This window comes from Ursus americanus, chromosome 30, assembly GCF_024610735.1.
Source record: "Ursus americanus isolate L20-20 chromosome 30, mUrsAme1.1.p, whole genome shotgun sequence".
Classification (NCBI taxonomy): Eukaryota; Metazoa; Chordata; class Mammalia; order Carnivora; family Ursidae; genus Ursus; species Ursus americanus.
Genome location: NC_142156.1, coordinates 11,272,652 through 11,288,084, shown reverse-complemented (window position 1 = coordinate 11,288,084; position 15,433 = coordinate 11,272,652). Strand labels below are relative to the sequence as shown.

At 41.1% G+C, this 15,433-nt stretch overlaps 1 protein-coding gene across 4 annotated transcripts in view; it reads left to right on the top strand.

Moving 5' to 3' along the window:
* Positions 1 to 15,433, top strand: part of SUDS3 (SIN3A corepressor complex component SDS3) — a 403,092-nt gene that overhangs the window by 66,552 nt on the left and 321,107 nt on the right. Inside the window, exon 13 of one of the 4 annotated variants that reach the window (XM_087857296.1) lies at positions 11,772 to 11,891. The exons of 2 other annotated variants lie outside the window; for them this stretch is intronic. In XM_087857296.1, the coding sequence (XP_087713422.1) occupies positions 11,772 to 11,814 (43 nt within the window). In that variant the 3' untranslated portion in view covers positions 11,815 to 11,891. Of the gene's footprint in view, positions 1 to 7,115; positions 7,382 to 11,771; positions 11,892 to 15,433 lie in introns of those variants that run through there. One more of the 4 variants, XM_087857295.1, reaches the window with a different exon arrangement.

Below are 15,433 nucleotides of genomic sequence, written 5' to 3'. Positions count from 1 at the left end.
TCACCTATCCTGACTATGTATGTAGTATTCCAGATCTTTGGATTTTTGTTTCTTTTTCTGAGAGAAGCCATAAATCCAGGTTTTTTGTGAAATATGTATATTTTAATTTTTATAATGAACCAATTATATATATAACATATAACATAATATATATATAAATTATATTTATAACATACAACGAATTATATATATATACACAAAATTCGGAAGGCGGGCCAAAAAACATCTGTGGACAATTGGTTTCATACCTCTAGGCAAGACACAAGGTACATCATGGTGTACAAAACAGACATGCTCCTTAGCTTATAGGGCTTACAAGAAATTAATGCTAGATAAATAATAATAATAATTAGTATTATTATTATTGAGTTGTCCTTGTGATAAACACTAAAAGAGAAGTACAGGGTGAAGTGAGAGCTGAGGGGAATTAATCTAGACGCGGGTCAGGAAAGGCTTCACTAGGAAGTGAGAAGGACTTGGCCAGTTCAAGGGCATAGCATGGGGTCTGGGAACAGGTGTGAAGGGCCTGGGGACAGGCCCTGAGTGGGGAAGTAGGGACTCTGACCCTAACCCTAACTCAGAAGTTGAGGAGCTGAAAGAATTTCAGTATAGCTCGAGCTCCAGTTGGCAAGAGTTGAAGTTCAAGTGGTGAGAGAGTCCTAGTAGGCCATAAAGAATAATTTTGGCTTTAGCCCGAGGGTAATAGGGAGCCATTGAGTGATTCTTAGGAAGGCATGGTCATATTCTGAGGTTGTGGAAAAATGACATTTAATCATTTTTTTATTGGTTTATTTGACATATCTTTGAGTATCCACTCTTTGGCAGGCATTGTGTTAAGCCCAGGAAATGGAAAAATAAATTCTGTCCTCAAGGAGCTTGTAGCTTAACTTAATAAGGTTGATGACACATAGACACAACTGTAAGTAAAAGTAGACAGTGGTATGTCATCATCCATTCATTCACTTATTTATTCACAACAGACATTTATTGAGCACTTAAACATACGTCCTGGGCACTTTTTATACATGTTGGGTGTCTAGTGAGCAAGACATTATGGATCTTACAGTTTAAGTCACTTTGGAGGGCAAAGTTTCTTTATTTTTAAAATGGAAAAGTATTTGTATCACAACAAAATTGTTATGATGTTTACATGAGAGAAAGTGCTTAGCATAATGTCTGGAAGATAAGTGGTCTATAAAAGACAGCTACTTACTGCGATTATTATTATTATTATTATTATTATTAACCTCATGGAAGGGAAGAATTCCTGGGATCAGTATGATTAGAGGTATTAGATGTACAAGGGGTAGCCAGAGAAAAATGTGGCTGCAGAGAGGCTGAAACTAATTAGAACTGGCAGGTGTGTGTGTGTGTGTGTGTGCACGCACCTGCACACGCCTGCATGTTGGAGGGTCATAGTGGCACACCTCTCACAAGTAGAATATTAAGACTATGATTGACAGGTCATATGACCTTCCCTGAGCTAGGAGAGGAAAGGAGAATCTGGGGAATGAGGCTGAAAGGTAAAGCTGATGCACAGAGAGATGTATAGAGAACACAGGAAGTAGATGTGCTAGTCCTTTCCTGCCTGATTCAGGATGTGTGGTCATTTGGAGTGCACAACCATTGGCAGGATGACCATAATCCTTTCTGAATAAATTAAGAGAATAAATAAAACATTTCCAAGGCACCTGTCACTTCAGCTAAGGCCCTGCAACATTAAACTAAGGCAGATGGGTACACTAAGGTTGAGTTAAAAGGCACTCTGCATTGGAAGTAGGAGTGTTAGGTGATGGGGCAGCCATTTTGACATTGAATAAATCTTTCTAAGTGCTTGGTAATAATACGGTGATAGATGCTACATAAAGATGCTATTTTGGAGCACCTGGGTTGCTCTGTCGGTTAAGCCTCTGACTGTTGATTTTGGCTCAGGTCATGATCTCAGGGATCGAGCCCCACATTGGGATCTACACTCAGTGTGAAATGTGCCTGAGATTCTCTCTTTCCCTCTCCCTCTACCCACCCCCATCTCTCCCCCAACTCTCTCTCTTTCTAAAAATAAGTAAATCTAAAAAAAGTTATACGCAAATAATGAATCATGGAACATTACATCAAAAACTAAGGATATATTGTATGGTCACTAACATAACATAATAAAAAATTATAAAAAAATTTAAAAAGTTTTAAAGATGCTATAAGCCAGATTATGTCATGTGTATGTACATGTCTATTTTGCTGAAACATACAGAGCAGCACTGTCCAACAGGCATATAATAACAACCAAATATATAATTAACATTTTTCTAGTAGCCACATTGTAACAGTAAAAAGAAACATGGGAAATTAATTTTAGTATTTTATTTAACATAATTTATCCAAAGGCAAATGTTATATTTAAACGTGTAATCAATATAACAATTATTTATTAGATATTTTGCATTCTTTTTTCATCTTTCATAGTCTGAAATTCAGTGTGCATTTTATACTTAACAACATATGTCTGTTTTGACCAACCACATGTGCTAATGGCTACCAGTATTGGGCAGCACAGAATACAGAACAGTGACTTTCAAATGTTTTTGACCAGAGTAAGAAACACACACACACACACACACACACACACACACACACACACAGATGAAGCAAAACTTTTATGAAATAATACTCACATTATGAAACTTGCACTCTGCTATTTCCTATTCCGTTCTATTCAATTTTTTAAAAAATGCTGGTCATGACCCACTAAATCGATTTTATGACCACCTGTGGGTGGAGGCCTGCTGTTTGAAAACCACCGATATGGAAAGCACGTGAGGTTACATCTTGAATGGGAGGTTAGAGGTGTAGGTTCTGGTGTTAGTGCTTCAGGCAAAAATCTAGTATGGCCCAAATTACCTTAAATTGCCCTGGGTCTTTAGAAGGGCAAAAGGCAAGAATTAACTTATCTTGTTTCTCTTTGCATTTTGATTGTGACCTTCGATTCTCTGGGGCACTGGAGCCAAATTCTAGTGTGATTGGTTTTAAGAGCCGCAGGATAAATTTTTCTCTCTTTCTCATAATTGAATTCAGATAAGGTAAATGTGTGTGTTGCCAACACCCTGGATACAATAGATGTTCAGTTGATTTACATGTATCTTATTTTCCTATAGGCGTAAAGTCTTACAGGATCCAAGAAATGGCCTTGGGATGAGAGCCATGAACCACCCTGAAATTATATGCAACTTAAAGATGTTGCGTCTTGTCTTGCAAAGGATCTTTGTTCCAACAAAAGCTAAGAAAATACATTGGTCTAGTGTGCTTATAATAATGTGGGGTAGACTTTCCTCTAGCTTCTAGGTTCTGCAGCTGGGCTGTGCAAATTAGACCAAAAAAACCAGATTAACGGGAGAAGAGATATACACATTTTATTTGGTATTTATATATATTTTTACATGTACAGAGACCTGAGGCCTTCTTAGAAAAGAAAGGAAGACCCAAAGAGGTGATTAGAACTGGGGGGCTTATATACCATCTTAACAAAAGAAAGTACATTTGTGGAGAAGTGACAGAGCAGAGGAGGAGGGGTTTGGGCTTTTAGGTGTAGTAAATTGTGGAAAGGGAAATATATGGGGGAAACTAACTAAAGATAGGAGTTACTTTAGTAAAGTTTGTACTACAGGCCCATTTCGGTGCTCAAGTTGGGTTTCCAGTGATAAGGCTTGATAATGGTTTTCTCTCCTGGTGCAGAAGGGAGGGGAAAACCCTCACAGAGGCAAATTTATGTCCTACTCTTAGGTAGAGAGGGGGAGAACGAAGAGCTCTTTGTGTCTGCTCCTTCTTAATTACCTTTACCTCCAAACAAGCCTCATGCGAAAGTGGCATATTGTGATCGCCTTCAGTGCACATAGGGATAGCTCACTAATCTTGTAATCTTAATGATCTGAATCAATCCTGCGAATCCAAAGGGAGTTAAGAAAAGTCTCTGAGGATGCAAAATAAATGTCTGGACGCTGCCTGGAACCCGTATCTGAATCATGTGCATCCTTTGAAAGCAGTGCTAAAACGCCTCTGAGGCAAAAACTGGATGGAAATGAGTGCGGGCAGGCTCTCTGGCAGTGGGAGACAAGTTTGAGGACCGTCTGAGGAAAAGGGAGAAGACAGATGCTACAGGAACAGGCCACACCTGACCTGACCACACCTAATTCTTTGCAGACATCCCGGGGCGCCTCCAAAGGTGGGAGACCGGTGGCCCCCCGCGGCTCCCACGCTCATTCTCCCAGGTGCCTCTCCTCTCCTGGTCACAGCTGATTGGACTGGAGGTGGTCAGTTGACTGTAGTTCAGCCAATCAGCCTTTGTTTCCTGAAAATTTGCATACGGAGAACTAGAAGGCAGCCACGTTGGGTGCTGGAGCTCTTAAAGGGTGTGGGCGTGTGTGAGAGCTAGGCCTGGTGTCGTGGCCAGCTAACACCCAGATAGACAAGTTATGGGGAAGCAGGACGGGGAGACTTACAGAGGAAGGTGATTTGCAGAGCAATTTAAGAAGTAGAAAGAAGCCAAGAGGCGGGAGTACCGCGGGCCAGCAACTTCTGGGTCATGTGAGGGTAGTCCAGTGGTTCTCAATAGGAAGAGATTTTTATACCCAGCACCACCCCCCAAAAGGGGTATTGGGCAGTGTCTGGAGACGTTTTTGATAGTCACAGCTGGGTGAGGGGAATGCTATCGGTTTTTAGTGGGTAGAGGCCAGAGGGATGCTGCTTAAATATTCTCTAATTCCCAGAACAGCCTCCACAACAAAGAATGATCTAGCCCCAAATGTCAGTAATGCCCATGGTAGCAGTGTTTTTTCTGTCTGGGTCCTTAAAATAAATTCCACCTTATTTAAACTATATTGAATATATCCTGTCCCCCTTCCACTTCTGTCTCTCTAATAATAATACTAGCTAATGTTTATTGAGTGCTTACTATATGCTAGTCTCACATTAAGCACTTTCTTGACATTAACACATTTAATCTTCCAAACCAACCTTATTAGTCAGGAACTATTATTAACTCATTTTATAGATGGAAAAACTGAGGCTTAACTCAGTTAACTTGCCCCAGACAAGAGTCAAGGGCATGAATCCAGAAAGCCTGGTCTCAGAGGTTAGGCTCTTCATTATTATGCATAGAGACTAAGGCCAAAAAGCTATAAAAGCAGCCACAGGAGCTCAAAAGGTGCAGTAGCTTTGGGAGGGGAGCATTTAATTTAGGAGCAAAAATGCAACGTACTCAATAGCAACAGAAGATAATACCATATTAGAGTCCAGTAATCATAGTAATGAACATTTTCAAGTGTTTATTGTGTTCAGTACTTCTCTGCTTTGCAAATGTTGGCTTATGAGGCCGCTTTTATTATTATCATCCCTATTTTATAGATGAGGAAACGATGGTACAGTGTAGTGAAGTAAATGTCACAGACCTAGTAAATGGCAGCTAAAATTCTATCCCAGATGCTCTGGCTCGAAAGTCTATGCATTTTCTAACATACTAGGCTATTTCTCAGTAAAAGCAAAAAGAAACATTTACAGTATCAAACATAAGTCAAGGCCCTTGTATTTTAAAAGATGCAAATTAAAAGAAGGGGCATGGGGAAGGAGAGAACAGTGTGAGTTGAGATTTTAACGTATGAATATGCAGGTTCAAATTCAGGGGGTCCATTATTTGCTGCTGTGACTGGGATGGGGGGCTGCTTGACTTAAGCCTGAAATGGCAAAGTGGACCTAAAGTGAATTGAAGTCCATGGTTGAAAGTCTGAGGCTTGTTCTGCTGGTCCAGGAGAGCCAAAAGTTTGGGGCAAAGGAATGAAGATTATGGTTAGGTAGGTTAGAAAGAATGCCCTGTGGCAGTGCAGAGCATAGCATACATTGGGACAGTGAGGAAGTGGAGTCAGGGAGACCTGCCACATGAGACTGATCTTGACCAGAGAGCAGGGCATACTGAGGATTTGAGAAATGGTTCAGAGCTAGAAAGGTTAGACTCAGCAAATGGCTGGACTTAGGACTGAGAAAGGGAGGAGGTAAAAATGACAGTAAGATCCTAGATGGGGATTTGGTGGTTGGTCAATCTGGAAAAGGAAAATAGCAAATGGGACCCCCCCAAAGATGTATTTTTTTAAAAGTAAAAGCAATACTGGGTGCCTGGCTGGCTCAGTCGGTAGAGCGTGAGATTCTTGATCTTGGGGTTTTGAGTTTGAGTCCCACATTGGGCATAGAGATTACTTAAAAATAAAATCTTTAAAAAAAAAAGTGAAAGCAATACAACATGACTTTTGAACATGGTAGATGGAGTAAAATTCTCTAATCCTAACCCCTAGATATAATCCATTTTTATTTATGGTATAAAAATATGTTTTTATAAATGTGTGTGTGTATATGTATGTATTAATCTTGAATTATATTATTCTGCATTTTTCCCCACAATATATTATATGCTTCTTTCCAAACCAATTCATATACGTTTACAACATTATTAATGGCTACCTAATATTCCACTGTCTGGGTATATTAAGATTCATTTAGCCAGCTGACTATTGATGGAAATTTGGGTTGTTTCCAGTTTTCTGTTTGTTTGTATGTTTGTTATTACCAGCAAAGCAATGGATGTCTTTGTATATCTTTGAATTTTTGTGCAATAAATTTTTCATAGAATTGCTGGGTCAAAGGTTGAGTACATTTAAAATTTTGATAAATTCTTCCAAATTGTCAGATAGCCAGGTTTTTAGGAGAGGTTAATGAGTTTTGGTTTGGTCAAATTAAGGTCAGAGTGCCAAAGGCCAAAGATCACTGTGGATGCCCCCAAATCATTAGTAACCCAGGTTAGGACTCTGAACAAAAGTGACAACTAGAGATATGCCAGAGGCAGAGCTATGAGAATTCTAAGCCTCGTAATGATGTAAGATAATAAACTATGCTTCAAATCTAAGTATATACTAGACACATTAATTATAAAAGGTTCTCAATGTACTGTGAAAGTATATATACAGCATAAGAAAACATAATTCCATCTTAAATTTACCATAAAACTAATACATTAACTATGATAAATGTTAATTAAACATCCAAATGATGATATTTCTTTCCTCTTTATTTAAATTTAGAAATGCTTTTGGAAGAAGGTGGTTTGGATCCCTCGGATCTCTTAAAAAGCATTCACCAGGGGCGCCTGGGTGGCACAGCGGTTAAGCGTCTGCCTTCGGCTCAGGGCGTGATCCCGGCGTTGTGGGATCGAGCCCCACATCAGGCTCCTCTGCTATGAGCCTGCTTCTTCTTCTCCCACTCCCCCTGCTTGTGTTCCCTCTCTCGCTGGCTGTCTCTATCTCTGTCGAATGAATAAATAAATAAAACCTTTAAAAAAAAAAAAAAAGCATTCACCAAATGTCAGTGCCCTTCTGCTAAAACCACTAGAAACATACTTGCAGTTGAACAAGTTGCTTGAGATTATTCTTCATTTCAGCACTGGGGGGAAATGTGCAATGGGAGCTGCGGGGCGTCTTGGTAGGAGGGTATTAGGAGGGACTTAGTATAGGATGTGGACCCAGGTTGGACGATTTGGGGAAGGGTTTAAGGAAGTGGGGCTTTGCTCTGGGTTGGGTACCTGCAGGAAGTGGGAGTAATTCTGTGATTGGGCGTGTTAATAAATCCGAAAGGAGAATAGACCAGAGTGACATCCAGTTGACTTGATAAATCGGTAAAGAAGCAGCAGGCCCTCATGTTGGACAGGATGGGGGAATTTTGGTGATTTGGCGGTTTGGACGGTGTTCCTGTTTGGTCTCAGTTGTGTTGTCTTGCTGTATTGTGGTCTCAGAGAGGCTTTGTCTGATGTTGGTGTTCTGTGTGGTTGTTTCTTTTTAAAGAAGAACACGAAGCCCTAGCTGTGAGGGCCAGCAGATTACCTCTTTGCAAGACCAAGGCCACGCTGATAGTAAGTACCAGGTCAGCTCATGGATTGTCAGGGTGGCAGCTTCTTTTTTTTTTTTTTTTTTTTTTTTTTTATCCTTCTCAGGAGGAAGTTTCCACTGTCTTTGCCTGGCTAATCCCTACTGATCCTTCAGATCTCAGCTTAGACCTCATTTCTAAGGATAGTCTTTCCTGATCCACCTCTCCGCCCTGAAAAGAAATAGGTCAGGTCTTCCTGTTACACTGTCCTCAGCAACGTGTGCTGCTCCTTTGCAGCACTCCTCACAAGTGTCATTGCTTAATTGTGCCACAAATTATTTAGTAACTGTGTCACCAGCTCACCTATAAACACGAGCGAGAGTAGAGATCATGTTTGTCTTGTTTCTCCCAGTAACGTCAGTGGCTCAGAGAGCGACGCCACTCGGTAGGTGCTCAACACTAGTATTCGATGAGCAAATATTGAATGAATATGAGACAGTGAGCTGCCTATGTGTGTGGATTATACCTCCCTCATCTCTGTATCCCAGGGCCGATAACTGCATTTAGCAAATAGTAGACTCTCAATGAATTTTTGTGTAATGAGTTGCGATGGTTAATTTCACGTGTAAACTTGACTGGGCCACAGGATGCCCAGATAGCTGATTAAATATTATTTCTGGTTATGTCTGTGAGGGTGTTTCTGGAAGAGATTAGCATTTGAATTTGTGAACTCAGTAAAGCAGATGGCCCTAATTTGTTGAGGACCTAAGTAGAACAAAAGGGTGGAAGAAGTTTGAATGAACTGGGTCTGACTGTTTGAGCTACTTCTGCCCTTGGCCCTCCTGGTTTGGGCCTTCAGACCTAGACAGGAATGAACACCATTAACACTTTGGCTCTGGGGTCTTGAACTACGTGGCTGATTTTCCTGGGTCTCCACATTACAGAAGCCAGGTTGTGGGACTTCTCAGCTTTGATAATTACATGAGCCAATACCTTATAGTAAATCTCTTCATGTAGAAGAGATCTGTATCTCCTATCGGTTCTGTCTGGAGAACTCTAATACATGGGCTAATGGCCTAATTCTTTTCCATTCATTTCATTCTGTGCAAGAAATCATTCCAGTGGCTTCAGAGTTATCCCAAATAATTGAGTATGTTCAATGCAAATGTAGTTGATGGCTCAAGTGTGTGGAGTGGTTAGCTGAAAACCATTCCGTAAAATATTTGACCCGAATTTTCTCCTCTTTGCGTCACACACCTTTTTTAATCTATCAGAAGCTCTGCATAGTCTCAGATCAAATAAAGGCCCTCAAGAAACCAGTGATGGCTATCAGAGCTCTGCACACTTCATTGGAAAGCCATAAACACAATTACTAGATCATTAAGGATTGTAAAACAGAAGCTTTGAAACAACATGCACAGAATTGCCTAGTTGGGCATGAACAGTGTCCTGCACATGCCAATGCCTCCCTGTTGGAAGCCACCTAGGAAAAGACAGAAGATTGTGAGCAGAAATGTCTTAGAGGCATAAGGAAATCTGCTAAGGAAGACCTGGGTTCTACTCACAACTCTGATGCCCCTCGGGTGATACATTAATTGAACTCTGAGAGCCTCTGTTTCCTCTCCTGTAAAACAGGTTACTTAAGGACTGATTTCATTAATGCCTTAATTCTTTACCCCTTCTGTTAGGTTCCTAGCGCTGCCTTAACAAAGTGCCATACATTGGGCAGCTTAAACAGCAGAAATTTATTATAGTCTTACAGTTCTGGAGGCTAGAAGCCCAAGATCAAGGTGCCGGTAGTGTTGGTTCTTTCTCAGGACTAATCGGCAGGAGGGGCAAAGGGGATGAATCCACTCCATGCTTCTCTCCTTGGCTTATAGGTGGCCGTTTCTTCCCTTGTGTCTTCACATTGTCTTCCCTCTGGGTTTCTGTGTCCAGATTTCCCCTTCTTATAAGGCCACTAGTCAGATTGGATTAGGACCCACTCTAATGACCTTGTTTTAACTTGATTACCTCTGTAAAGACCCTATCTCCAGATAATGTCACATTCTGGGATACCAGGGGTTACGACGTCAACGTATGAATCTTGGGGAGACAGTTCAACTCATAATACCCCTCCTATACCCACAGCCTTACCAGTTCCTCTCATAAAAGAGGTAGAGTCCATTTACCTGTCCTTTGAATCTATGCTAGCCACATGCCTTAGATTGGCCAATGGGATATTAGCAGAGGTAATGCAAGCAGAGGTCTGAAAAAATATGCATTTCTACTTTTGCTCTAGGTTTTCTGCGATTGCCATGGAAGTATTCCCAGGCTAGCCTTCTGTGTTGTGGAGCCAAGTCTTCCCAGGCATTTCAGCTGAGGCCATCTTAGATCAGCTAACAGCCAGCCAAATCCCAGACATGAAAGTGAGTCCAGCCAAGATCAGCAGAGCACTTAGATAACTGGCAATTAACCACAGACATGGGAGCAAGACAGCAAAATCAGATGAGCCCAGGCCAGGTCAGCTGAACCCCGTATTAATGTTTATTACCATATGCCCTGGAGTTTTTGTGGTTGTTTGTTATGCAGCATTATTGGGAGAATATATGACTGATACAGGATTAGTAACATCTACTCACTGAATTGTGAGGACCTATGAGAAAGTACGTAGTGTTAAATGAATTGTAGCCATGGTATTTTACAACCTCTTGAGTATTATGTGGAAGTAAAGAGTTACCAATATACATTAACATGCTGTGTAATAATAGTGTAAGAGGTTTGGAATGAATAAAGCTAATGAATTGGGCACGGGATATAAACCATAAATATGAGTATAAACTTACACACATAAATCAGTCATGATATTATATGATGTCTGCTCTGTGTGGATTCTTAGAGACCACCTCTGAGAAAAATAAGGCTCAGAGAATCAAAATGACTTATTCCAGGTCACATAGCTAGTAAGTGGCAGAGCTTTCTCTGGAATGTGAGATATTTATGATTTGCCTACCATGGGATAATATGGTATTTTCATAACTCCTCCTAAGGAAGCTGTTGGCTTTAAAAAATGAACAGAGATGATCACTTTATTTCTGGAAATCTTCTTTTTTTTTTTTTTTTTAAGATTTTATTTATTTATTTGACAGAGAGAGACAGCCAGCGAGAGAGGGAACACAGGCAGGGGGAGTGGGAGAGAAAGAAGCAGGCTCCCAGCGGAGGAGCCTGATGTGGGACTCGATCCCAGAGCACTGGGATCACACCCTGAGCCGAAGGCAGATGCTTAACGACTGCGCCACCCAGGCGCCCCTATTTCTGGAAATCTTCTTTCTTGATTTGAAGTTTGAAGTTGGGGCAGAAAAAACTAAACAGTCACCTATTCATTTGTCCACCCATCTATCTACATATCCAACCATCCATCCATCCACTCATTCAACAAATAATGATTGAGGGCGTACTGTGCATCAGGCACTGTACTAGGCACTGTATGTACTCTACTTCCATCTGCTTTCCTTTCTCCTGCTTTTCCATTCTCTTTCTCATCAGTGCCTTCTCTTTCATTCTGCTCTGTAAATGTTGGCAAGAATGGATAAAAAATGTCTTACGTGTTAGAGCAAGTGTGTATAAGATTGATGCCGATGGTTTTAGTTCTGTTGCAGTGTTAACTGCTGTGAGCACACCTTGACACACCTCAGTTTTGTTTTGTTTTATTTCGTGGTTTGGAAAGACCATGCAGTGTGGCGGTTGAGAGCATGCCGATGAGCACAAATACTCCACAGCCCCTTTCCCAACACTCTGACTGGAAGCTGGAAATGACATGTTTCTGAAGTTGATAGGTCTTTCCAATCATTGTCTGTCCATTTATTCCATTCTTTTTGGCACTTTTTATCACCCACCAGGTCAGGCTCTATATCACTGCCCGGAACCTATGGGTGGACATGAGTTGTGCAGCAGTGCACAATTACGTAGAACTTCTTATATGCCAGCATGGTTCTTCATACTGTCCGTACTTGTTTGGGCTCCACGACAACCCTGTAAGGTATGTACTAGTATTCCTCTTTTTATAGATGATGAAACTGAGGCACAGGAGGGGCGGGGTTTACCCAGAGTCACATGGATGCATGAAAGGTAAGTGACAGAGCTCTGACCTCTAGATCCAGAGTCTGTCTTCCATATTGCCTCTCTAAAACCTCTGCTGGCATTACCACTGAAGGCCATATCCTCCTCTGGACCACTGTTGGTGGTCTGCACTGCCACCACTGTGGAGCATGCCAAGTGGTGATGCCAGTGGGCGTGCGAAAGACAGTGCTTTTTTTCAGAGTAAAGCTGCTACGTATTTCAGCCTAGACTGTGAAACCAGATCCCCTCTACTCATGGACTCACCTATCAATCCCACAGTCTTTCAAGTCTTACCTTTCTTCTGAAACCAACCCTCAGCAGAACATGAATTAGTGCCCATCTTCAGAATAGAAGACAGCAGGGAGAGGAGGTAGAAAGGCATCTCATTTAAGCTTCAGTCGCTATCTGTGAGATGGGAATTTGTTAAATGAATAGTGTAACATTAGGCTCTGACTTTTATTGAGTACTTAGTATGTGTAAGTATTGTGCTAAATGCTTTGTCATTTGCACACTCTCATTTAATCCTTAAAGCAGCATTATGAACAGGGCTGGCCCAGAGCAGTTCAGTAACTTGTCCAAAGTCACACAGCTAATAAGTAGGAAGCAGAGCCTGGATTCAAAGTCAGGCTGTAGAACATCAAAGATTTCACTCTAATACAATACCAGTAGTTCTCACAGGGGCAATACTGCCCTCTAGGACTCTCTCCAGAAGTCTGTGGGCACAATTTTCATAGTTACACTGATGGGGAGTTACAAAATCATGAGGGCATGATTTGCTTTAGGGGATCAGGTGAGCTGGACATTCATCAATGTGGAGGACCTGTCCTTTTTCCTGCCAGACCTTCATGTAGGTGAAAAACTCATATATTGTCACCTGAGCCTGTTTTACATATAAACGTAGAATACATTTTGCATTTTTAAAAAATTTTAAGTAAAGTCTGTGCCACACATGGGGCTCAAACTCATGACCCTGAGTTGAAGAGTCACATGCTCCACTGACTGAGCCAGCCAGGGCACCCTGTTTTCCATGGTTTTAGCATACTCTGATTTTTCTAGGAATGCAATTTACAGTGTGCAACAAGGGATGGTTGTAGTTTATTTTGCTGAAAACTTTATTCATAGTTGTATACTGCCTCAGAAAAATCATATCAACAATGGCAATACCGTTCAAATTATTTGAGGAGCCCACACCACACCCCTGACTCGACTTGCATTTGTAGCTATTATGTGTACAGTGGTTCTTGGTTTATGTGCCAACATCAGACTACCTTATCGTGTCTTCTAGAATTCACATATGAAATTGATTTTTGAAAATTATACATGTATAGGTTGTATTATCTCTGAATTTCGTTTCAGGATAGTAAAGGGCACGTTATATTTGTTGCAAAAGGGTGGGTAGAATGGATCATTGCTCCCAATTCTTCATTCTCTTTCTTTTCTTTCTTTTTTTTTTTTTTAAAGATTTTATTTATTTATTTGACAGAGATAGAGACAGCCAGCGAGAGAGGGAACACAAGCAGGGGGAGTGGGAGAGAAAGAAGCAGGCTCATAGTGGAGGAGCCTGATGTGGGGCTCGATCCCATAACGCTGGGATCACGCCCTGAGCCGAAGGCAGACGCTTAACCGCTGTGCCACCCAGGCGCCCCCATTCTCTTTCTAAATGGCATTACACATCAGTACCTTTTGCCATGTGACTTTGCAGTACCTCCCACTAGAGTGGATAGAGAATATTTCTATGCCTCATTAGTTTGGGGCTTAGCCATGAGAGTTGCTTTGGCTAATGAAATGTGGACAGAAATGCAAATGTGCCAGTCTTGAGTCTGGTCCTCAAAGGCATCATGTGTTTTCACTGCTTCTCTTGATCTCCTGCCTTTTACTATGAGCAAATCATGCTTCACATGGCCACCACTCTGTAGAGAATGGGGAGACCTTTAGAACAGATCTGAACCCAACCTGAAGCCTGGAGCCAGGCTCATAGAACCCCAGGTGAGCTCAGCAGAACCACAGGTGACCACAGACTCATAAGTTAAATAATATACATATTTTTTTCTTGTAACCCATTGAAATTTTTAAATTTTTTTTTAAAGATTTTATTTTTTATTTATTTGACAGAGATAGAGACAGCCAGTGAGAGAGGGAACACAAGCAGGGGGAGTGGGAGAGGAAGAAGCAGGCCCCCAGCGGAGGAGCCTGACGTGGAGCTCGATCCCATAACGCCGGGATCACGCCCTGAGCTGAAGGCAGACGCTCAACCGCTGTGCCACCCAGGCGCCCCCCATTGAAATTTTTAAATTGCACATTACACGGCAGAAACTGACTCATACAAGGAGGTGTTGGCTCTGCTAAGATTGGTAAGCAGTGCATTCTGATATTCCTCCTGTAAGCAAAGCAGTTAGCTCCGGAACGCTTTTTAAATAGGAGTTCTATTAGCATCGAAGAATGGCTAAATGATACCCTGATACCGTGTTAAAGGGGATTACAGATACTCGGCTTTCAAATCCTTAGGTTAGGAGCTCTGTAGTTACTCTTAAACACTCCGACCACCAGGGTAAGATGCTGGTGCTTTGGAAGGGTATAAATTCATAGAACGAGCAGGTCAGAGATAATTGACGAGTTCTCTTTTTTAAAAGGGAATCTGGCACCATGGAAACGACAAGTATGTTCAGGTTTGTGACTGTGGATTATAATTACCAAGTTATTAACCAGAGCATTATGTGAAAGATTGATGGTTCTTGCTCAGTGTAATGTGTCCTTTAAATGCTAAATAATAAGTTAAATGCAAGGAATAAATAAGTTCGATGGCTTATTTATGGGGTAATTATGAGATATTTTCAGCCCATAAACTAGGGCATCTGTAGAAACCCAATGCTATGGAGGAGAAAGAGCCCTGAATTAGAAATCAGGAGACCTGGATTCTCTGCCACCTGCCAGTTAGTGACCTTGAACGGGTTATGTCATTGCTTTGAGCTCTAGTTTCTTCATTTGGGAAATTGGGGTGGGGGGCGTGCATAAAAATACCCATCTCATAGGTGGTTGTGAAGAGTCATTGTCAAAGACATGATTATATAAGGTGCTGAGCACAGCGCCTGTCACATAATAAGTGGTTACAAATGTTAGCTATCATTTTATCATCATATATGAGATAAGAGATTTGGCCCTTTTAGAAAGAGATTTCCTATTTTATGTTTTCCGTCAATAAGTAATTGGTACGATTTGCTGTAGACCCTCAGTGGATTCTTATTTAAAAAACACCCTTTAATTGTCCTTCCCTGCTTATAAAATTATCAGAAACTTGGGTAAATACAGGTAAGAACAAAGAAGAAAATATATATCATCCATCTAACCCACCATCTAAATATAACCACTGTTAACATTTTAATGTAGACTCCTAGTCTTTTTTTTTTCACCCATGTATAGAATTCCCTTTTTAAATCTGAAATTG